This window comes from Xiphophorus couchianus, chromosome 13 (genome assembly GCF_001444195.1).
Source record: "Xiphophorus couchianus chromosome 13, X_couchianus-1.0, whole genome shotgun sequence".
Classification (NCBI taxonomy): Eukaryota; Metazoa; Chordata; class Actinopteri; order Cyprinodontiformes; family Poeciliidae; genus Xiphophorus; species Xiphophorus couchianus.
The window spans coordinates 19,216,326-19,238,982 of record NC_040240.1 but is presented as its reverse complement, the minus strand read 5'-3'; the positions used below and the strand labels follow the sequence as shown (position 1 = coordinate 19,238,982).

The 22,657-nt window shown below is 39.1% G+C and overlaps 4 protein-coding genes across 4 annotated transcripts in view; all 4 read left to right on the top strand.

Moving 5' to 3' along the window:
• LOC114155762 (gastrula zinc finger protein XlCGF8.2DB-like) overlaps nt 1–22,657 on the top strand; it is a 723,567-nt gene that overhangs the window by 279,480 nt on the left and 421,430 nt on the right.
• LOC114155785 (gastrula zinc finger protein XlCGF57.1-like) overlaps nt 1–22,657 on the top strand; it is a 338,725-nt gene that overhangs the window by 279,393 nt on the left and 36,675 nt on the right. The gene's annotated exons all lie outside the window — the stretch shown is intronic.
• On the top strand, nt 69–21,858 carry LOC114155817 (gastrula zinc finger protein XlCGF26.1-like). Its single transcript, XM_028035928.1, has 4 exons — nt 69–132; nt 1,445–1,858; nt 20,763–20,830; nt 21,167–21,858. Exons 1-4 carry the CDS (start codon nt 69–71, stop codon nt 21,362–21,364), a joined length of 744 nt encoding a protein of 247 aa, XP_027891729.1. The 3' UTR covers nt 21,365–21,858.
• Nucleotides 2,394–22,657, top strand: part of LOC114155795 (gastrula zinc finger protein XlCGF57.1-like) — a 29,522-nt gene continuing 9,258 nt past the window's right edge. Inside the window, exons 1-2 of the mRNA XM_028035904.1 lie at nt 2,394–3,050; nt 20,611–20,694. Of these exons, the coding sequence (XP_027891705.1) occupies nt 2,431–3,050; nt 20,611–20,694 (704 nt within the window). The 5' untranslated portion in view covers nt 2,394–2,430. The remainder of the gene's footprint in view (nt 3,051–20,610; nt 20,695–22,657) is intronic.

The following is a 22,657-nucleotide window of genomic DNA, read 5'->3' as shown; positions in this document are numbered from 1 at the left end:
AGCCGTTAACTGCTGCTGAAGAAACATTCACAGAGTTTAAAGAAATCATCGTCAAGTCGGAGGAAGAGATGGATGATCATCGCAGACTGCTGGATTTCTCCCGGAGGCCCCAGATAATCTTACACCGAATAGGTAGGAACCAGCAGCGTTTGGATGCAGGTTAAGGTCTAAATGTCTGCACCTTTCTGTATGAGGATCATTTTAGTAAATGTTCTTTTCCCGTATAAATGTTTTGTTAACCGGTAAATGAACGCAGGAATCACAATTACGCTGTGAAAATGGCTTATTGATGTAGAAATAAAATGACCTTTTATGGCTTTTCCTCCTTTAACTAATCAAACTTACTTTTGAAAACAGGAGAAATGTGAACAATGCAGCGCAAGGTTAGTAAAGCAGACAGCATGAAACAATAATAGTGTGTTAGTAGCTGTAAAATGTAATAATTTGTAATAAATAAATTGTAGTGGCGATTGTTTGTCAAACCAAACATCCTATAAAAGTTCAGTCAACAAGCCACTGCTGCACTGAGGTGATGCTTCGTACGAAGGTAAAAGAAGTTCAATGTCCAAAAAACTTGAAGATTGCTTTTATAGTTTATTTTTTCAGTTTGACAAGCAAATAACAAAGATCAAACTTTACATTAGTGATGTGTTGAGTAATGAAGCGGGTAAGACAGAGAACTCACCTAAACCTGAGCAGTTAAAGTTTTTATTTTTTAGTAATAAATCGTTGTCCCTGGTGACATAGCGAGTAACAAGCCAATCACAACCCTCTTTTCTATTTGTTTCTAGTTTTCTTTTGGATCCAGCCATTGTTTCATACAACCAGATTCATCAGAATTTATGTATCAGAATCACAAACATTTTAAACTTGTTTATTCATTGTAAAGCTTCATCTCACCATCACTACTTTTCATTGTTTCCTCTCCTGCTCTGGTCAAAACCCACAGGCCCAACCCAGTGCATGCTGGTCCTATACCAGTCCCTATACTTACAGAAAATGGACCCCCAGTTCTTAATGTCTAACTTACAAAGTAAATAACAAACACAAAGCAACAAAAACTAAACAATTATTAACCTACAAATAAACTCTGTAAATAAACCCCAAAAATATAAAGTGAACTGAAGTCAAATTTTAACCCAAATAAAAGTAATAACTCCAAATTAGGGAATATCTTGAAATGTTAATATTTACTAGTAAATTTTATTAACATTGGCAACTATTATTAATTTTATAATAAATAAAAAATATTTAATATCTGTTCATTTGAGAATTCTCCAAATGTCAGCTGGATTTGTCGCCTGATCTGTCTCTCTGTCTACGCTCTTAAATTTTTCGGTGTGGGTTTTTTCATTTTTTTCATTTCTGTCCTAAACGATGAACGATTTCTCCCATTTACTTCAATAAAATAACGATTGCTTTTTTCCTCTGTTTTCTTGTCCAGATTGCCTGCAGTGTAACATTTATTACCAGGAGAGGAGATCCACTCTGGACCAGGAGGAGTTGGAACCTCTGCAGGTGAAACAAGAACAGGAAGAGCCTGAAGATCATCAGATAAAAGAAGAGCAGGAGGATCTAAAACACCAGCAGATCAAAGTGGAAGAGAAAGAAGTTTACTGCAGTCATGGTGAAGAACAGATTGAATTAAAACAGGAGACTGATACCTGCATGATGGTTCCTATTGATGAGCAAACAGACCACACTGAATCAGAACCAAACAGGAACCAAGTCGTCCTCCAGGAAGCTGCTGAAGCTGAGGACCAAAATCAAGAAAGAAGAAAACCTTTCTCAAGTGTCATCTGTAAAAAGCGTTTGACTTTCAAATCTGTTTTTGATGCTCATATGAGAACTCATACGGGTGAAAAGCAGTTTACATGTGTGAACTGTGGGAAAAGTTTTTTTCGAAAACATGATTTAACTCGTCATGTGATGATTCACACTGGTGAAAAGCCGTTTTCATGTGTGACCTGTGGGAAAAGTTTTAATCGAAAACAGAGTTTAACTGAGCACATGATGATTCATACTGGTGAAAAGCCGTTTTCATGTGTGACCTGTGGGAAGAGTTTTATTCAAAAACTGCATTTAACTAAGCACATGAGGATTCATACTGGTGAAAAGCCATTTTCATGTGTGACCTGTGGAAAGAGTTTTCTTCAAAAACATCATTTAACTAAGCACATGATGATTCATACTGGTGAAAAGTCATTTTCATGCGTGACCTGTGGAAAAAGTTTCAGTGGAAAATACAATTTAACTGAGCACATGAGGATTCATACTGGTGAAAAGCCATTTTCATGTGTGACCTGTGGGAAAAGTTTTATTCAAAAACTGCATTTAACTCGGCACATGATGATTCACACTGGTCAAAAGCCGTTTTCATGTGTGAACTGTGGAAAAAGTTTTTGTCAAAAACCGCTATTAACTGACCACATGATGATTCACACCGGTGAAAAGCCATTTTCATGTGTGACATGTGGGAAAACTTTTAGTCGAAAATTTAGTTTAACTCAGCACATGATGATTCACACAGGTGAAAAGCCGTTTTCATGTGTGACCTGTGGAAAACGTTTTAGGCATAAATCAGCTTTAACTCAGCACATGATGATTCACACTGGTGAAAATCCGTTTTCATGCGTGACCTGCGGAAAAAGTTTTGGTTATAAACCGGCTTTAACTCAGCACATAATGATTCACACAGGTAAAAAGCCGTTTTCATGCGTGACCTGTGGAGAACGTTTTAGTCATAAACCGACTTTAACTCGGCACATAATGATTCACACAGGTGAAAAGCCGTTTTCATGCGTGACCTGTGGAGAACGTTTTAGTCATAAACCGACTTTAACTCGGCACATAATGATTCACACAGGTAAAAAGCCGTTTTCATGCGTGACCTGTGGAAAAAGTTTTAACCATAAACCGACTTTAACTCAGCACATGAGAATTCACACTGGTGAAAAGCCATTTTCATGTGTGAACTGTGGAAAAAGCTTTAGTCAAAAACCGGCTTTAACTCAGCACATGATGATTCACACTGGTGAAAAGCCGTTTTCATGCGTGACCTGTGGAAAGAGTTTTCGTCAAAAACAGGAATTAACTCGTCACATGATGATTCACACTGGTGAAAAGCCATTTTCATGTGTGAACTGTGGAAAAAGTTTTGGTGAAAAACGGAAGTTAACTCTGCACATGATGATTCACACTGGTGAGAAGCCGTTTTCATGTGTGACCTGTGGAAAAAGTTTTATTCGAAAACAGGATTTAACTCAGCACATGATGATTCACAGTGGTGAAAAGCCGTTTTCATGTGGAAATTGTGGAAAAAGTTTTTGTCAAAAACAAAATTTAATTCAGCACATGAGGATTCACACTGGTGAAAAGCCGTTTTCATGTGTGACCTGTTTAAAACGTTTTAGTCATAAACATAATTTAACTCAGCACATGACGCGTCACACAGTTGAAAAGCTGTAGAAGTATGTTCCATAAATGTCCTATGTTGTATTTGTTAAATGTGATCATTTTGATCTTCACATTTGGATACTTAGAGATGTTCAACCATGACACATTTTCCTTCATTGATGTTTTATTTTTCTGGTATATTCTGTATCAAAAAACAATAATGATTAACTGTATGTTATTGTATTAAAATACTGTTTATGTCAAACTGTATTTTGTGTGTGTACAACGTGAAGAGCAGAGGGCTCAGCACACAGCCCTGAGGAGTGCCAGTACTGATGCTGATAGATGAAGAGGCTTGGGGGCCCACTGACTATTTCATGCATTAACTGAGTTTGACCGGACATGGACTCCCTTCCAGAACATTCTCACATGATTGGACTTGAGGGATTGATTTGTATTATTCTGTACCATAGAGAGTGAGTGGGGTTTATTTTTGTAGTTTTTAAAATCAACAATAGAATGTACATAATGGTTGAGTGTTTTAAAAAAAAAATCTACAAAACAGTATTTGTGTTAATTTTGTGTTTAATGTAAAATGAGATTGTGATGGAGACCACGGGCTCCATCCCATGTTGATTATTGATATTATGTTGTTTTCAGTTCAAATGTGTTTGTATTAGTTCTTTGTTTAGTTATATTGTGACATTTGGTGAACATTCTTTGTGGGTGAGGAGACTGGCCATCTTTCCTGTTCGGAGAATGTGGGGGGGAAATGTCAGTTCGTTTTGATTTAGATTAGTTCAATTTGAGTTAATTGAGTATTTGCCTTCTGGGTGTGTCTCAGCAAGGTGGATCAGAGAGGGAGACGAATGCTCCTGGAGCATACCAACTTCCATTAAGAGGGGGAATACTCTGAGGATTTATATTTAGTTATATTTACTTTTGATTGACTTTAGATTAGTTTAATTTTAATAATTTGCATGAATGTAAATATTTGTTGGATCATTTATTGTTAGGTTTGTGTAAGTAGTGTTTGTTTGTCTTTTCTTTTTGGATCACCCCTTTACCTGGTGTAAGTGTTGGAACTTGCCTCAGGTATAAATGTCAGCTTCTTTGTTTCACTGAAAAAAAAGGGTGCTGGTGTAATGAAGACTTGGAGCTCCCAAATAAATCCACCTCAAAGACATTCGTTGCCTCACTTCCTTCTTTAAACGCAGAGCCTCCGCCGGTCAAAGTGACAGAGATTGAATCTGATTTCATTTCTTTCAAATTATGTTAACCAGTTTTACTCTACCTAATTAAAATCTATTCAAATAAAAAAAAATCATTTGTACTTTAAAAAAATGCAAAATTCACCGCAAACTAATTTTCATGTATTGATTGCACAAAGTACATGTGATTATTTTTAATATTTTGCTTTTTTCTCTTGTTTTAGCTGTAATATTTTAATCTGTTCTGCTGCAGCATTTAGATTACTGTATTTTAATGTTGAAACAATTTTTATGTTTATATGTATTTTAGAAAGAAATAAACGTGTAACATTTCATTTAACATTAAAGTTTTGAGTTTTTCTTTATTTGAATATTTTTATTGGTTTTCAACAAAGTAGATTAAAAACCCAAACATTCACATCCACACATCCGTTAAAAAAAAAAAAAAAAAAAAAAAAAGGAAGGTTGACTTAGTTAGTTTCATGCTGGGTTGACTGATTGGCTGGACGTCCCTCAATGTGACACAAGAATGGTCGCCATACTTTGTAAAATTTGTCCACAGAGCCCTGCCCAGCATATCTCTGCTGTTCAACTTTGAGATTTGAAAGCAAGTCCTTAATCCATTGTTTATAGGAGGGGGGTGCCTCTTTTTTCCATGATAGAAGTATGAGTCGACGAGCAACCAATGTGGAAAAGGCTACAGCTGAAGCTTGTCGGGTGGACACACAACATGTCCGAGGAACAACCCCAAATATTGCAGAAAGAGGATTCGGCGGAATATTAATATTCCAAGATTTCGACAGGGTCTTAAAGATAGTTCTCCAGAAGGTCTGCAGTTTTTGGCATTCCCAAAACATATGACCAAGAGTGCCTTTCTCGCTTTTACATCTTGGGCACGCTTCATTCAATCCTGGAAACAACTTTGCGAGTTTACTATTTGACAAATGAAGTCTATGAACCACCTTAAATTGTATTAAACCATGTCTGATACATATTGATGAATCATGAATAAGCCTTGTTGCCTGCTGCCACTCCAACTCAGTTATTCTCAATCTCAACTCCAGCTGCCACTGTTCTTTAATTTTGTCTAATGAGGGTGCAGCCGCTGTATGAATTAATGCGTATACCTTCGATGTGGCCCCTCTCTTCTTGGGGTCCACCTCCAGGCACCCATCAATCCAATTGGAGTCTGGAGTTTGGAGCGTCTGTGAGAAGTGTTTTTTAACAAAACTTCGCAACTGCAGATACCTAAAAAAGTTCGAAGAAGATAGGCTAAATGAATTCTGCAGCTGTTGAAAGGACATAAAATGCCCATCTTTGAACAGGTCTCCCACAGTGCTTATCCCTTTATTTGCCCAGGCATGGAAAGCAGAGTCAATTAGAGAAGGTGGGAACAAGGCATTCATTGATATAGGAGCTGCTAGGAGACCTTGTTTTTGTTTGAAATGGATCCTAAGCTGTTCCCAGATCTTAATTACCCCCAAGGTAACTGGGTTAATTGTAATTAGTCGTTTATCAAGTGGCAGTGGCGAGCAAACAACTGAGGCCAACGAACCAGATTTACAAGAGTTTTGTTCCATCAGTGACCAAATGGGCACCGCCTCATTTTCTGCTGGCTTAAACCAGAAACAAAGTTTAGAGACATTAGCAGCCCAATAAAAGTGCATATAATTCGGCATGGCCAGTCCTCCCTCCTCCCGTCGCCTCTCCAAAAACTCTTTTCTGATACGAGGAATCTTTTTATTCCAAATGTACATTGAGGTTATCTTGTCTAGCTTTTTAAAAAATGATTTAGGAATAAATATTGGAATTGCCTGAAAAAGGAATAACAGTTTAGGCATTATAACCATTTTAACTGAATTTATCCTTCCTGCCAGAGATAGAGGGAGAGATGACCAGTGTTCCATATCCTGTTTAAACTGATTGAAGGCAGTAATAAAGTTATGTTTGAATAGATCTTTATAATTTCTGGTTATATTCACTCCTAAATACGTGAATTTGTCAGAACTCACTGTAAACGGAAGAGAGTTTTGGGGCATCTTGCTCGCTCTATCACCGACAGGAAAAACAAGGCATTTTGATCTATTAATCAAGTATCCCGATATCTTCCCAAATTCCTCAATGCACTTTATAACGTTAGGCATGGATTTGCATGGGTCAGCCAGAAAGAGAAGGAGGTCATCGGCATACAATGAAACAGTGTGGATTTGTCCTGCTCTACTAATTCCCATCACCCCTGGATCATTCCTGAGTGCAACAGCTAGAGGTTCTATGGCTACGTTAAATAGCAGGGGGGATAAGGGGCATCCCTGTCTCGTCCCGCGAGAAAGAGGAAAATAATCTGACACAATATTATTTGTCTGAACTGCAGCCAGTGGAGATCTATAAACAAGTTCTATCCATGAACGAAAACACGGCCCAAACCCAAAATGTTCAAGAGCCTTCACCAAGTAGTTATGCTCAATTCTATCAAAAGCTTTGTGAGCATCTAATGACATGATGACCTCTGGCACAATATCTCCGCCTGGTAAATACATTATATTGAACAAACGGCGTAGATTACTATAAAGTTGTCTGCCCTTCATGAACCCAGTTTGGTCCTGGTGAATAATCTTATCTAGCACTTTCTCCAATCTGTCCGCCAGAGTCCTAGTGAGTATTTTGTAGTCACAACAGAGTAGGCTTATAGGACGGTAAGATTCGCATATGAGTGGATCTTTATCTTTTTTGAGCAGTACGGATATATTAGCCTGTGTCATTGTAGGTGGAAGAGCCTTCTTTCTAAATGCTTCTGTATAGACGTTACATAGGTGGGGCAAAAGCTTGGCAGAGAAGCATCTGTAAAACTCGATCGGGAAGCCATCAGGGCCTGGAGATTTTCCCGTTCTCATTTTCTGAATTGCCTGGTCAATTTCTACCAGTTGTATGTCCCCTTCAATAGTAGCCCTGTCTGACTCTTGCAACGTAGGCAACCTCAAATGCTTGAAAAAGTTATGTATCATGTTTGGATCTGGACTGACCGAAGAATATAATTCTTTATAAAATGACACAAACTGCATATTAATCTTCTTTTGGTCCGTAGTTATCTCCCCTCCCTCCTCTTTGAGAGCTGAAATGGATCTTGCTGCAGACTTTTGTTTTAGCTGATGACTTAACATCCTACCTGCTCTTTCACCGTGCTCAAAGTGTTGTTGATTCAGGTTTAGTTGCATCTCTATTGCTTTTTCATTCATAAGGAGATCAAATTCTGCTTGAAGGAGCGCTCTCTCTTCCCAGCAGATGTCTGACGCTGCGGATGCTTGACACTGGTCGATAATTTTAAGCCTGTCACTAATTTCAGACATGCGTTGGAGCTTATTTTTTTTGTCGTTTGCGCTGTAAGAGATAATTTGCCCTCTAATGTATGCCTTAAATGTTTCCCACAGTGTTCCATAGCTAATGTCCGGAGAGCTGTTAGTCTCAAAAAATATATCTATGTGAGTGTTAATGTAATCCACAAATTTTTGTTCTGTCAATAGTCTGGCATTAAACCTCCAGATTTTTCGAGGTGTTATGTGGCCAGTAAAATGCATTTTCATTACAACAGGACTGTGGTCTGAAATGACTATGGCTTCATAATCAACTGAAGCCACCATATGCATGAGTTTCTGGTCCAATAAGAAGTAGTCGATTCTTGAATAGGACTTGTGTGGGGGGGAGAAAAATTAGAACTTTTTCAAGGTTGGATTTTTGACTCTCCAAGGATCAGCAACGCCGTACGTCTGCATGAATAAGTTGATGCAATGAGCTGCTTTGTTGCTCAATTGGCCAGTCCTCTGTATCAGATTTGATCGGTCAATAGAAGAGTCCAGAACACAATTAAAATCCCCGCCTATGATTATATTGTGCGAGTCCAAACATGGGAGGAGCGAAAACAAGTTTTTGAAGAATTGCATATCATCCCAATTTGGAGCATAAATATTAGCAAGAACAACAGGAATATTGAATAGATTACCTTGTACAATAATGAAGCGACCATCCCTATCTCTGATGATGGAAGTTTCCTCAAAAGAGACATCCCTGTGCATAAGGATAGCTACCCCCCGGCCTCTAGCGTTAAAGTTAGAATGATATATCTGGGTGAAACCTCCTCTCTTAAGCCTGTTATGTTCTTTGTTTAACAGATGCGTTTCTTGCAAATATGCTATCTTGGTCTTCAACTTATCAAGATGTATAAATACTTTGTTTCTTTTAATTATATTATTGAGACCCCTCACATTCCAGCTAACCCATGCCACTCCTGGTTCAAACCTATTGCAAACACTCATAACTCTTTGAATTGATAGAGTTGTAAAGCCATCTTGTTTGTTTGTCAAATCTCAGTTCAGTGTCCCACGCAACAAAAGCAGTCAACCATATAAAACAGAGTAAATACACAGAATATAATAATGGATGTGTGGAATTAAACAAACCAAAGAACACAGTCACAAACCTCAAACTCCATAACTCTTGGAACACAAAAACTGACGTATTCATGACCCCTCTCCCGCAGATCCAAAATAAAACATTAAATCTCAAGAACAGGAAGGGGGGGAAGGGAGCTCCGTGTGAGCTTCCCACCGGGTCCCGGTATTTACAGTTTCTACACCCGTAAGTGTATCCGCTTACCATGACAGCCTGGACCCGACTGGATCCCCATTGATTGAAAGAAAGAACAAAACCCCTCAACTGTGCAGCGGTCATGCTCGTCCGACCCGGGCGGTACTCATTTCCCCGAAGAGAGCTTTGTGGATATGAACTCTTTTGCTTTTAAAGGGTCTTTGAAGCGATGCTCTTCACCCTCCGGGGTGGTGATCCTGAGCGTAGCCAGAAAAAGAAGGCCATACCGGACACGCTCAAGACCCCGCAGGAGAGACCTGACCTCGTTAAAAGCTGCACGTTGTTTACTGACAGCCATAGTATAATCAGGGAGAACCAAGATCTTGTCGCCGTCCTTGGTGGTAAGTTGTTTACTCCCTGTTGCTTTCCTCAAAATAGCCTCCCTCTCGTTGAAGTAGTGGCATTTGATCACGATGGCTCGCGGAGGCGCGTCTCCGCTGACTGGTTTACCGCGCAGAGTGCGGTGTGCCCGGTCCAGGAGTGGAGTCGAAGCAAGCTGTAATGTCTCCTTCAGAAGTTCAGCCACAAAGCCAGACATAAGCTTCCCCTCTTCACGCTCCTCTTTTACACCCACGATACGCAGATTGCATCGACGGGACCTGGCCTCCAGGTCCTCGCAGCGAATTTTCAGGGTTGCTAGCTCTTGTTTCATGGCCGATATGTCTACCTCCATAGCATGGATCGAATCCGAGTGGGTCGCAGTAGCAGTCTCAAGTTCCGCAACGCGGCCCATGGTGTCATCAATTTTGGATTCTATCTTTCCCAGTGCACATTGTAATTCTTGAAGTTTATCTGTGTGAACCTTAGCCGTAGTTGTTAGCGTGGCCATCAGTTCACCGCGCAGTCCACCAATAGCAGTTAGCACTTCGTCATGGCCGCTAGCATTAGCTTCTTGGGGTTCGATTTGGGGGTTACGATGTTTGGGCATTTTGCTGGTGTATGCCTAACTTTTTGCTCCCTTAAGAAGTAATGTTCTTAGTCTGATGCAAGACCAGCGCTGAAATTGAGTTAATTTGTGCCAAAATTGAGGGTCCAGTCGGAGCTCAGTTCAACGTGTCCTCACATGGCTCTGCTCAAACCGAATCTCCGAGTTTTTCTTTAGTGTATGTTGTGCCTGATCCTTGAACCCAGTAGATGGTGGTACTACAGCTATACTGGTTGTAGCCACTGTGGTTCCTGTAACTGATGGGTTGCTGGTTCAAACTTCCCACATCCATCTCAGTTGTTGAGTCCTTGAGCAAGGCACCAAACCTGCCTTGCCTGCTGTTAGTCAGAAGTCCGATGGCGCCGATTGCGTAGCAGCTTCTGTCAGTCTGCCCTAGGGCAGCTGGGCTACAATGTAGCTTACCACCATCGACATGTAAAGCACTTTGGCATCCTCTGCACTAGATAAATTGCTATACATACATTTACCATTGACTAAACACTTGCATTTTTTCTTTTTGTTCTGTTTTGTATTAAACTTGTCCTGTCTGACAGTGTGACACTCAGCATTGTCGAGTACCAAGGTTAAGCCCTAAAGACTTGCATAAGTGGACCATTATGGCTTCCCCCTGATATAATTACATGAAACTTTATTAGAAACTGTTTTGGGTTTATTTTATTAAATTGTAATGAGACGGAGAAGAAAGCTGGAGAGAAAAGAAAGGTGAGAAAAAAGTTTTATAGGGGCCCCCTCCTCTCACCCAACTTGATATAAAGGTGATCACAGAGAGGAGGGAGCCAGAGACCAAACCTGACAGACAGACCAGGCACACAGAGACAAGATCACATGTTCCCATTCTCATGTGTACACCCAGACATTCAAACCCATGTACATAATGTCAAAATAAACAAAACAAAAATGGACGCCATACACCCACTTGCATTTCTCATACACACAGATCCAACAGCCAACCAGAACCAGGACCACCAGGTTAGGAATCATTCAAACCAAACCCCTATCCCAAGTCACAAACCCAGCCTGCCAACCAAAGGATCCACGTAGTCCCAATGAAGAAGATCCAGCAGACATACAGGGGACTGCGTTAACTTATAGAACCCCAACCCAAGAAATGGACCGACCAGCCAGCTCAGCGCAATATCCAGAACAAGAATACCACCCACAGCCCTGAATCCCAGCCCAGCACCAGGCTGTGGCCACAGATAGGCTAGCAAAGCAATAAATCACACCCCATACCAACACCAAGACAGACAGCAAACGATACCAGACCCAAAAAAAGGGGCCAATCAAAATGCAAACACCAGCCAACACAAGCACTTTCACCACTTCATACACAAATAAGCCAAAAACACAAGCCTCTCAACTTGCCGACTACACCACCAGTAGGAAGGATGCTACAGAAAAGCCAACGCACCAACTGTGAAAAAGGAAGCAGCCCCTCACAGGTCCATAAACATCCCAGCCGCCAAGTGTTAAGTAAAAAAGCCAATCCTAACCTGGTACAAGACGATGGTTGTTGTGAAGTCCAACATAATGAGAGCTCAGCGACCCCAACCCTGACAGACCCACACAGAGACTGCTGGATCATCCAGACACAGGACCACCACCACCCCACCGCGATCCACCTCACAACTGAGGACAAGACGTGGCATAAAGAGCCCAAAACCATGTTGAAAATTCACAGTGCAAACATGCAGTGCATGAACCGGCCCCAAATCCAGACTACATACTGAGCAGAACCCAAGTCTCAGGGTTCAGCCAGGATCCAGGGAAAATACGCCCCCAGAATCCCAAGACTACCCCAGGAACAATACGGCCACCATGCCAGTAACCCATCTCAAGCTGTAAGGAGCCCCAAACCAGAGGTGGGGACTCGAGTCACATGACTTGGACTCGAGTCAGACTCGAGTCGTTAAAATCACGACTTGAGACTTGACTTGAAAAAATGCTCAAAGACTCGGACTTGACTTTGACTTTCATGCCATTGACTTGGGACTTGACTCGACTTGAAGCTGTTTACTTGAAAAGACTTGATATTTTTTACTCAAAAGTCTTAAAATTTAAAACACATTATTTATAAAGTGGCGTCATTAATTAATGTCACTCATTCCGTATCAATATGCGCAGACCGTCACTATGGTTTTCCTCTCTCCTTATGTATGTATGTGTACGTAGCTGCAGCACAACCAATCAAATTAACAGGATTTGGACGTTTAAAAAAACGCGGCAAAGCTACAGAGCTCAGGGAACGAAATACGAAATAACCGCTCGAATATGCTTCCGCGAGTAATTTCTTTTGGCTACGTAGGTTATGAACTTTCGACTAAAAAACGAACTGCAACTTGTAAAACATGCAAGAAGAGAATATCGGATGGAGATGCCACGACGTCCAACTTTGTCCGGCATTTGAAGCTTCACAAAGATCGGTAGGTGGCGCTTTTCTTTTGCTGTAAGATAGCTGACTTTAGCTAACTTCGTGTTAGCATGTGTACTCCGGGTTAAATTGGTGATTATTTACCATAAATCCGGTCCTTCAAATGCCTCCACAAATAATGTGCACCGTGTTAGCTCAGGAAGCCGGTGGATAGTGAGCGGGGCTCCGGAACAGAAAGCAAATTCTGGACCTGAACACAGGGAACAGAGTCTCTGTCCCATCATGATGATGAGCCGGGTCTAGTATCATCTAAGGATGGTTGGTGTATTTGAAGACATCTACGTTGGGAAATTATATTGACAATATATTGTTTTGACAGGTCAGAGAAAAGAGGAAAAAACTGCTGTTATGGTTCTTTGTATTGTGCTGTGGAAATGTCAGCATTTTCGTCTTTTTTTATTGAATATCAAGTTTAACAGAACTGGGCAATAAAGTGGTCCAATTTAAAAATGTTTTTTATACTTTGTGTTCAGCTACACATGTTCTATCATTTGAGATAAATACATATTTTAAAACGAACAAATGGTGTATTATTTGAATTTTATGTATAATTGCAAATTATAAAAAAATAAAATAAAATAAAAAACGACTCGAAATGACTTGAAATTAAAGGTTCCTGACTTGAGACTTGACTCGACTTTTGCCTGTCTTTACTTGAGACTTGACTCGGACTTGAGGACAAAGACTTGAGACTTACTTGAGACTTGCAACACAGTGACTTGGTCACACCTCTGCCCCAAACTCACCACATGCTGCCGCCAGAAGTCATTCACAGAGTCACTAATGTCCCTCCCCAGATGAGGGCCACAGACCCCAGATGCCCAAAACCTAGACCCGTACCAGCAACAATGTCCCACAGGACAGCCAGGTTCTCCAGAGTCGAGCAATTATGTGTATAAATCCAGATTTTCTTCTTTTAGACAAATAAAAAGAAAGCCATAAAAAATGTAATGTTGATATAAAGTTACATTTGTTAAAATCTGAGGGTTAAAGCATAATTTCTGTCATGAGGGGATTGATCCGCTTGACCCACATACAGAACAAACATGAAGCCGGTGAATCAGTTCAATACAGTTTATTTTGTCCAGAGAATTGAATGAAATGTGAATCTTGTTCCGGAGTCCACTGTATAGGATCGACTGCATCCTGGAGGAGGGAAAGGTGAATGGTGAGTCTGCGTTCTTGAATTGAGACTGAAGGAGAGGATTTAATTACTTACTTGATGAGATGCAGTTAATCTGCCAGGGAGGAAGAAGCGTTGGGGGCTGCTGGAGTCGAGGCTGCTTGTTGGTGGCGTGTGGAGTCTCAGAGTTTGGTGTAGATCGCTGGTGGAGGTGGTGTTGGAGGGCGGACAGGTAATCGAGCAAACGGTGACCAGAGGAGTGAGCCTTCGCCAGTTCCCACACAGCAGACCGACCTGAACCGGATCTGGCATTCTGCTGACACATCTGGCAAACCTCTGGCATGGCAAATTGGATGTCAGCCAGACTCAGGAAAGATCTGGCAGTGATGGCACGGTTCACATGAGGCATGCCTCACCTGGGCCAGATCTGTCCAAGCCAAATACGGGATAGTTACTGAAGTAGTCATGTCACCATGTGACAATTTATTTTGTCATAAGTCATTTTAGGAAATCAGTTCTTAAACAAGGTTATAAAATGATAATATTTATAATTGATAGAAAAGTTATAATCAATTTATTCACCTCTGTTTATTAGCTCTAATTGAACATTTTCATTAATGGTTGTGCATTCTCAAACATATATACAATAAAATCTTTGATAGGTTTCTCTTTGAAACAAGATGATATTGCAACTGATGCTGTTATTTGTTTCAAATTATATTAACCAGTCTAACTCTACCTATGTAAAAGCTTTATGAAGAAATTTTTAAAAAAGTTTTACTCTATAGAAAATGAAATATTCACTATAAATTGATTTTCATGCATTAATTTTTCGTGATTGTAGAAAATATGGTTGAATATTTTCTTCAATAATTTGTTGTGTCTTTTGTCTTAGTTATATTTTTCTCTGTTCTGCTGCAGCTGTTTTCTATTATAGATCACCATGTTTCTAATGCTGGAACTAATTTAACCTCCACACATAGATATATTATTAGTGTCTTAGAAAGTTAGTAGAACATTTGCCTTTCCTGTGAAAATGTCATGTTAGTGCTGAATGTAACTGCTGAAAATTGTAGAAACATTTGAGTTCAACTGCAGAACACTTGCTGAAATGAAATGAGTAGAAGCAGCAGGAAAAAGTTAAACAGTGCAAATCTGTCAGCTAAACTGAATAATTTAAAATCAGTACCAACATCCCTGCTTAAAACTTTAAATATTGCATAGAAATGCTTACAAAAGTAAAGTATAAGGTCATATATTGAATAATTTCAGTATTAAAGAGAGTAATAGCATTTAATCCATCTAGTGCAGAAGAAAGAGTGTATAAACTAACATTAGCTAAATAAATATTAGTGAGGCAATCGATGGTAAAAATACACAATTATTTAGTTTGTTGCCAACAACGCTACCTGGGACTTCTTCCCAGGATTTGATTTAGGGCACAGGCACGTTTTTGCAACAGACGCTGTTTCAAAGTTATAATAATTTATTAAGATAAAAGCAGTAAAATTAAATAATACCTCTATGTAGATAAGAAGGAGTTAGAAAAACTAAGCTGAGTTGCCGAGGCTTGGCGGTAGGTGCTGACAGGTTCTGGATCGGAGGCTCCAGAGCAAAGAATCACCAAACACCGTGACGTCACAAACACTCGTTGGATTTCCCTCAATCGATTTATGTTGATCACGGGACAGCCACAGCAACAGGGGGCGCCACCATCTGGGCCAAACGCACCACCTTCAATCCTCAGAGCTAAAAAGGAAATAAATACAAACTATTATTAAAATACCGGTAGAAAAATCAAATTGATAAAACCGTTAAAAGTCTTTTACACTCGACCACCAGCACCGCACAATTAAATGAACAAGCCGGTGCTGATCGGCTCTCAATAAGCCACAGGATGGGCGGAACCAGCGGTAACTCCGAACAAAGCAGCAGCGATCATTGTGGATATACGGAAACTATAGGAAAGGTTCTGATCTGGTGGAGTGAAGAAACTGTGAAACATGTTGCGGGATGTAGGAGATACGAATCAGAAGACAATATTAACTTTGGATTTGTGGAAAACTAATATTGTATTTGTTTTATTTAGATAAAGTGGAAGAAAAGATTTTACGTCTTTCAAAGAGAACTGGCACTGTATGAGAAATCTTTAGATGTGATGATCGTAAGATCCACAAGGTGGCGGTAATGCAATGACATGAATGAACGACAGTCATAAAATCCCAAAGAAGAAGAAGAAGAAGACAAAGAAAATGGCGCATGGTCTGTTTGGTTGAATGTTCGACTGTTTCTCTAAACGAGTTTATCAACGAGCCGTTAACTGCTGCTGAAGAAACATTCACAGAGTTTAAAGAAATCATCGTCAAGTCGGAGGAAGAGATGGATGATCATCGCAGACTGCTGGATTTCTCCCGGAGGCCCCAGATAATCTTACACCGAATAGGTAGGAACCACCAGCGTTTGGATGCAGGTTAAGGTCTAAATGTCTGCACCTTTCTGTATGAGGATCATTTTAGTAAATGTTCTTTTCCCGTATAAATGTTTTGTTAACCGGTAAATGAACGCAGGAATCAGAATTACGCTGTGAAAATGTCTCATATACACGAAGCTGAATTTGGTTTCCGATTCGGGAAATGGCTAAATGGTTATTCCACCTAATTTTTCACTAGCTTCCGCATCTTATTCGATTCTAGTTTAAAAACTACAACACCTGGAGTCTTCAGACCTGAACTGGATTATTCTGCTCTAACAGCAGAATATTCAGAACCATGTTAGGGATTTGTGAAACCTTTTTCTAATTAGTTAAACTTCAATAAAGGTTGATTTCACCACTTTTTGGATCTCTTTCCCTAACATTGATTTAGATCAGCGTTTCCCAATTCCGGTCCTCAGGCCTCCCTGCTCTGCATGTTTTAGATGTGCCTCTATTCCAGAGTAGCTGATTCAAATGATTGCATGACCATCAAGTGCTGCAGAAACCTGTTGATCACCCATATATTCAATCCAGGTGTGTAGCAGAAGGGAAACACCTAAAACATGCAGGGCAGGGAGGCCTGAGGACCGGAATTGGGAAACACTGATTTAGATTATTCCACACAAAGTGGGAAAGACTCTTATTTATATGAAATTCTTTCACTCTGTCTAAAGTAAAATAGCTCCTGTTTTTGTTTTGAAGGTTTCATAAAGACCATGTGACGAAGAAGTGGGGAATGTCTTTAAGGAGAGACGGATTCACTGCACTGATGAATCTCAGCTGCTGAATCTCTCTTAATCTCCTCTTCAGCTGGAAAACATGAATAAAACCTATATAGATATTATGTATATACACACGTCCATAGGCCTGTCACGATAACAAATTTTGCTGAGCGATTAATTGTCTCAAAAAATTATTGCGATAAACGATAATATTGTTTGAAGACCTTTTTACACTGATTTAATGGAAATGACGTAATAATGCATGCGATTTTCTGCCAAAGATAGATACACTTTATTTTCAACAGAATATTAAACACTGGAACTGATAAACAAAATAAACAAAACAACCAAAAACAAAATGGATTCTCAGTCTCCATTAACAAAAAATGTACTTGATAAAAACTAAACAACATAAAGCCAAAGTGGAAATAAATACTGCATTCAATCAAAAGATTATGAAGTCTGTATATTATGTTGCCCTTCAGTAATAATTAGATTTAAATAGAGAAGATGGGCACATCGACTACCTGATGCAATAGTTCCCACTACAGATTTTTTGCTCCTATTTTTCCCATTACAACAATCTTAAAACGCTGGTCTTTCTAAGATTGTGTGGTGTGTTATGGTAGATCAGGCGTGTCCAAAGTCGGTCCTCAAGGGCCGGCATCCTGCATGTTTTTGTTCTCTCCCTGGTTGTAGTAACAACCTTCTCAGCTTGTCAATGTTCTCCTAAGGCCTCTAATGAGCCATCATTGGATCCAGGTGCGTTAAACCAGGGAAAGAACTAAAACACACAGGATGGCGGCCCTCCAGGACCGACTTTGGACACCCCTGCAGTAGATCGTCCTCCGATCTAAATCAGGGGTTTTCACCAACTGGGATCTTAATGCAGCCTGTTGAATGTGACAGGCAGCCAATCAGAAAGCGCGGATTCTCCTCCATGTTTTCTGAGGGGAAATTACGTCGGGGAATCCCAAACAGCTGACATGAAGCAACCCGAAGTCCAGCAGACATTGGAAATGATATGTGGAAACAACATTAATGTTTATTCAACATGCAAAGAATATAGAAATGACAAGGGGAGGAGTTGGAGCGCAATTGCTACCGCAGTTGATAAACCCGGTAACTTTTCAGCTGTTCTTCGTTAACGTGACGTAAACAGGTTCTAATGATTTTCATTCAGTCAGGACTTTACGCTGAAACTAGCCACATGCATTGCAGGTAGATTGTAGTAAAGCATTGATTAATGCCTGGTTTTAAAATTAGTTCACTGGACTTGCAGCCATTATTTTGTGCCCATTGTTGGACACCACATGGCAGGAACGAACCCGATCGAACCGTTATACCAAGGATTTCTGTCGGGTAATGTGTGGTCTGTCAGGTTTTGAAAATGGGCCGACAATCGGCTGACAGCTCTAAGATCGTGTAGTGTGTGCTGGGCTTTACACTGAGGAAATGAGGAAGGGAGGATCAGTGGAGAGCTTAACCGGAGTTGAGCCTTTTTTAATTCAGTGTCATCAACAGAAAGAGAAAAAGGACAGAAGAGACGATAATGCCGATAATTAAAATGAAGTCGGTAGTTTTAATTTATCGTACGATTAATCGATTTATCGTTTATCATGACAGGCCTACATGTCCATATAAATATGTGTAGTTTAATGCATATTATTCAGCATTTATAATTATTTAAGCATCTTTATTTCTCTCTGATTGCATTATTTTGTGTTTGTATATTTATATAAATATGTATTGATATTATTAAATAACATATTTCAAAAATTATGACTTGTTGTGTGCTTTGTAAAATAATCATAATACAGAAATATCAACGCATTCTATTCTGACTCTATTCTGTTTTCCCCACTAAAAATAGTTAAATATGTTCAACCTTATATCAGTCATTCAAAAATACTTTAAAATCATTTCCTTGTAAATGTTGCTAACCTTTTAATAAGGTTTACAGAAAAATTGGTAAATATCTGTTTAGTATTTAGCGAGTTATGATTGATAAATGCGCTGATACGTCATTGAGTCTGTTAAACATAAAGCTGAGTGGAACGGTCGACCGCTCCAAGATGGCCGCCTTAAATCTCTTCAGTAACAATAGGCAAGAGCGGTCCATGAGGCGTTTATTTATAGTCTATGGGGAAAAGGGGCACAATGACGTATGGGCAAAGGTGCATTCATGGGCCCAATATGAGTGGGAATTTACAGTTTCTTTATGTTTACGCCGTTTTCAACTAATACACCAAACAGTTACATAGATAAAAGAAGTTCAATGTCCAAACAACTTGAAAATTGCTTTTATAGTTTATTTTTTTCAAGTTTGACAAGCAAATAACAAAGATCAAACTTTACATTAGTGATGTGTTGAGTAATGAAGCGGGTAAGACAGAGAACTCACCTAAACCTGAGCAGTTAAAGTTTTTATTTTTTAGTAATAAATCGTTGTCCCTGGTGACATAGCGAGTAACAAGCCAATCACAACCCTCTTTTCTATTTGTTTCTAGTTTTCTTTTGGATCCAGCCATTGTTTCATACAACCAGATTAATCAGAATTTATGTATCAGAATCACAAACATTTTAAACTTGTTTATTCATTGTAAAGCTTCGTCTTGTTTTCACGTTGCCTATTTTACATATATTGTCCAGTTGATGTCACAGTAGAGCAAATGAAGCACCGCGGTGCATCGGCTCATGAGTCGAATGATTGGATGGAGTTCCTCAGGGCTTCATGAAGCTGCATCTCACCATCACTACTTTTCATTGTTTCCTCTCCTGCTCTGGTCAAAACCCACAGGCCCAACCCAGTGCATGCTGGTCCTATACCAGTCCCTATACTTACAGAAAATGGACCCACAGTTCTTAATGTCTAACTTAGAAAAGTTAATAACAAACACAAAGCAACAAAAACTAAACAATTATTAACCTACAAATAAACTCATGTTTATAAATAAACCATAAAGATATAAAGTGAACTAAAGTAAAATTTCAATATAATTCAAAGTAATAAAAATAAATAGTATCTTGAAATAATACAATTTGCAGGCAAATATTAACAATAATCCCTACTACAATTAATTTTGTAATAAAATATTTTTTTCATATCCGTTAATTTGAGAATTCCCCAGATGTCAGCTGGATATATCGACTGATCTGTATCTCTGTCTACGCTCTTGAATTTTTAGGTGTTTTTTGTTCATTTCTGTCTTAAACGATAAACAATTTCTCCTATTTACTTCAGTAAAGTTAACAATTACTCTTTTTCTCTGTTTTCTTCTCCAGATTCCCTGAAATGTAACGTTTATAACCAGGAGAGGAGATCCACTCTGGACCAGGAGGAGTTAGAACCTCTGCAGGTGAAACAAGAACAGGAAGAGCCTGAAGATCATCAGATAAAAGTGGAAGAGAAAGAAGTTTACTGCAGTCAGGCTGAAGAACAGATTGAATTGAAACAGGAGACTGATACCTGCATGTTGGTTCCTGTTGATGAGCAATCAGACCACACTGAATCAGAACCAAACAGGAACCAAGACATCTTCCAGGAAGCTGAGAACCAAAATCAGGAAAGAAGAAAACCTTTCTCATGTGTCATCTGTACGAGGCGTTTTGCTTTCAAATCTGTTTTTGATGCTCACATGAGAACTCATACGGGTGTAAAGCCGTTTACATGTGTGAAGTGTGGAAAGAGTTTTAGTCAAAAATCTAATTTAACTCAGCATATGATGATTCACACTGGTGAAAAGCCGTTTTCATGTGTGAACTGTGGAAAAAGTTTTAGTCTAAAACAGCATTTAACTCAGCACATGATGATTCACACAGGTGAAAAGCCTTTTTCATGTGTGAACTGTGGAAAAAGTTTTAGTCTAAAACAGGTTTTAACTCAGCACATGAGAATTCACACTGGTGAAAAGCCGTTTTCATGTGTGAATTGTGGAAAATGTTTTATTCAAAAATCTATTTTAACTACGCATATGATGATTCACACTGGTGAAAAGCCGTTTTCATGTGTGAACTGTGGAAAAAGTTTTATTCGAAAACAGGATTTAACTCAGCACATGAGAATTCACACTGGTGAAAAGCCGTTTTCATGTGTGAACTGTGGAAAAAGTTTTAGTCTAAAACAGCATTTAACTCAGCACATGAGAATTCACACTGGTGAAAAGCCGTTTTCATGTGTGAACTGTGGAAAATGTTTTAATCAAAAATCTATTTTAACTATGCACATGATGATTCACACTGGTGAAAATCCGTTTTCATGCGTGATCTGTGGAAAAAGCTTTAGTCAAAAACCGGCTTTAACTCAGCACATGAGAATTCACACAGGTGAAAAGCCGTTTTCATGCGTGACCTGTTTAAAAAGTTTTAGTCATAAAAATAGTTTAACTCAGCACATGACGCGTCACACAGTTGAAAAGCTGTAGAATTATGTTCCATAAATGTCCTATGTTGTATTTGTTAAATGTGATCATTTTGATCTTCACATTTGGATACTTAGAGATGTTCAACCATGACACATTTTCCTCCATTGATGTTTTATTTTTCTGGTATATTCTGTATCAAAAAACAATAATGATGAACTGTATGTTATTGTATTAACATACTGTTTATGTCAAACTGTATGTTGTGTGTGTACAACGTGAAGAGCAGAGGGCTCAGCACACAGCCCTGAGAAGTGCCAGTACTGATGCTGATAGATGAAGAGGCTTGGGGGCCCACTGACTATTTGATGCATTAACAGAGTTTGACCGGACATGGACTCCCTTCCAGAACATTCTCACATGATTGGATTTGAGGGATTGGTTTGTATTATTCTGTACCATAGAGAGTGAGTGGGGTTTATTTTTGTAGTTTTTTAAATCAACAATAGAATGTATATAATGGTTGAGTGTTTTAAAAAAAAATCTACAAAACAGTATTTGTGTTAATTTTGTGTTTAATGTAAAATGAGATTGAATCTGATTTCATTTCTTTCAAATTATGTTAACCAGTTTTACTCTACCTAATTAAAATATTCAAATAAAAAAAAATCATTTGTACTTTAAAGAAATGCAAAATTCACCGCAAACTAATTTTTATGCATTGATTGCACAAAGTACATGTAATTATTTTTAATATTTTGCTTTTTTCTCTTGTTTTAGCTGTAATATTTTAATCTGTTCTGCTGCAGCATTTAGATTACTGTATTTTAATGTTGAAACTATTTTTATGTTTATATGTATTTTAGAAAGAAATAAACGTGTAATATTTCATTTAACATTAAAAGTTTTGAGTTTTCCTTTAGTGTATGTTATGCCTTATATTTGAACCCAGTAGATCAGGCATGTCCAAAGTCCGGCCCGGGGGCCAATCACGGCCCGCGGTCAGATTTCATACGGCCCGCAGCTTCGGTCTTATAATGTATTATTTATGGCCCGCCTGCACCGTGAAACAGAATAAATAAATCATAAAACTTGAAACTGTAATTCCTCCTTTCACCAAATGGTGGCAGCACCACTTTAATACTATCAGTCTCTGCCTCCGTGCAGCGAACCGCTCTCCACTCATTTCTGCCATGGCCACTGCAAAGAAAACAAGTTTACAGTGAGGGCCGCCGCTTTCAAGAGAGATGGGAATTATAACACTTCTTTTCTGAAAATCAGGGCAATTGTGCTTGTCTAATTTGTGAGACGGTTGCCTTGTTTAAGGATTTTGACGTAAAGAGACACTACCAGACT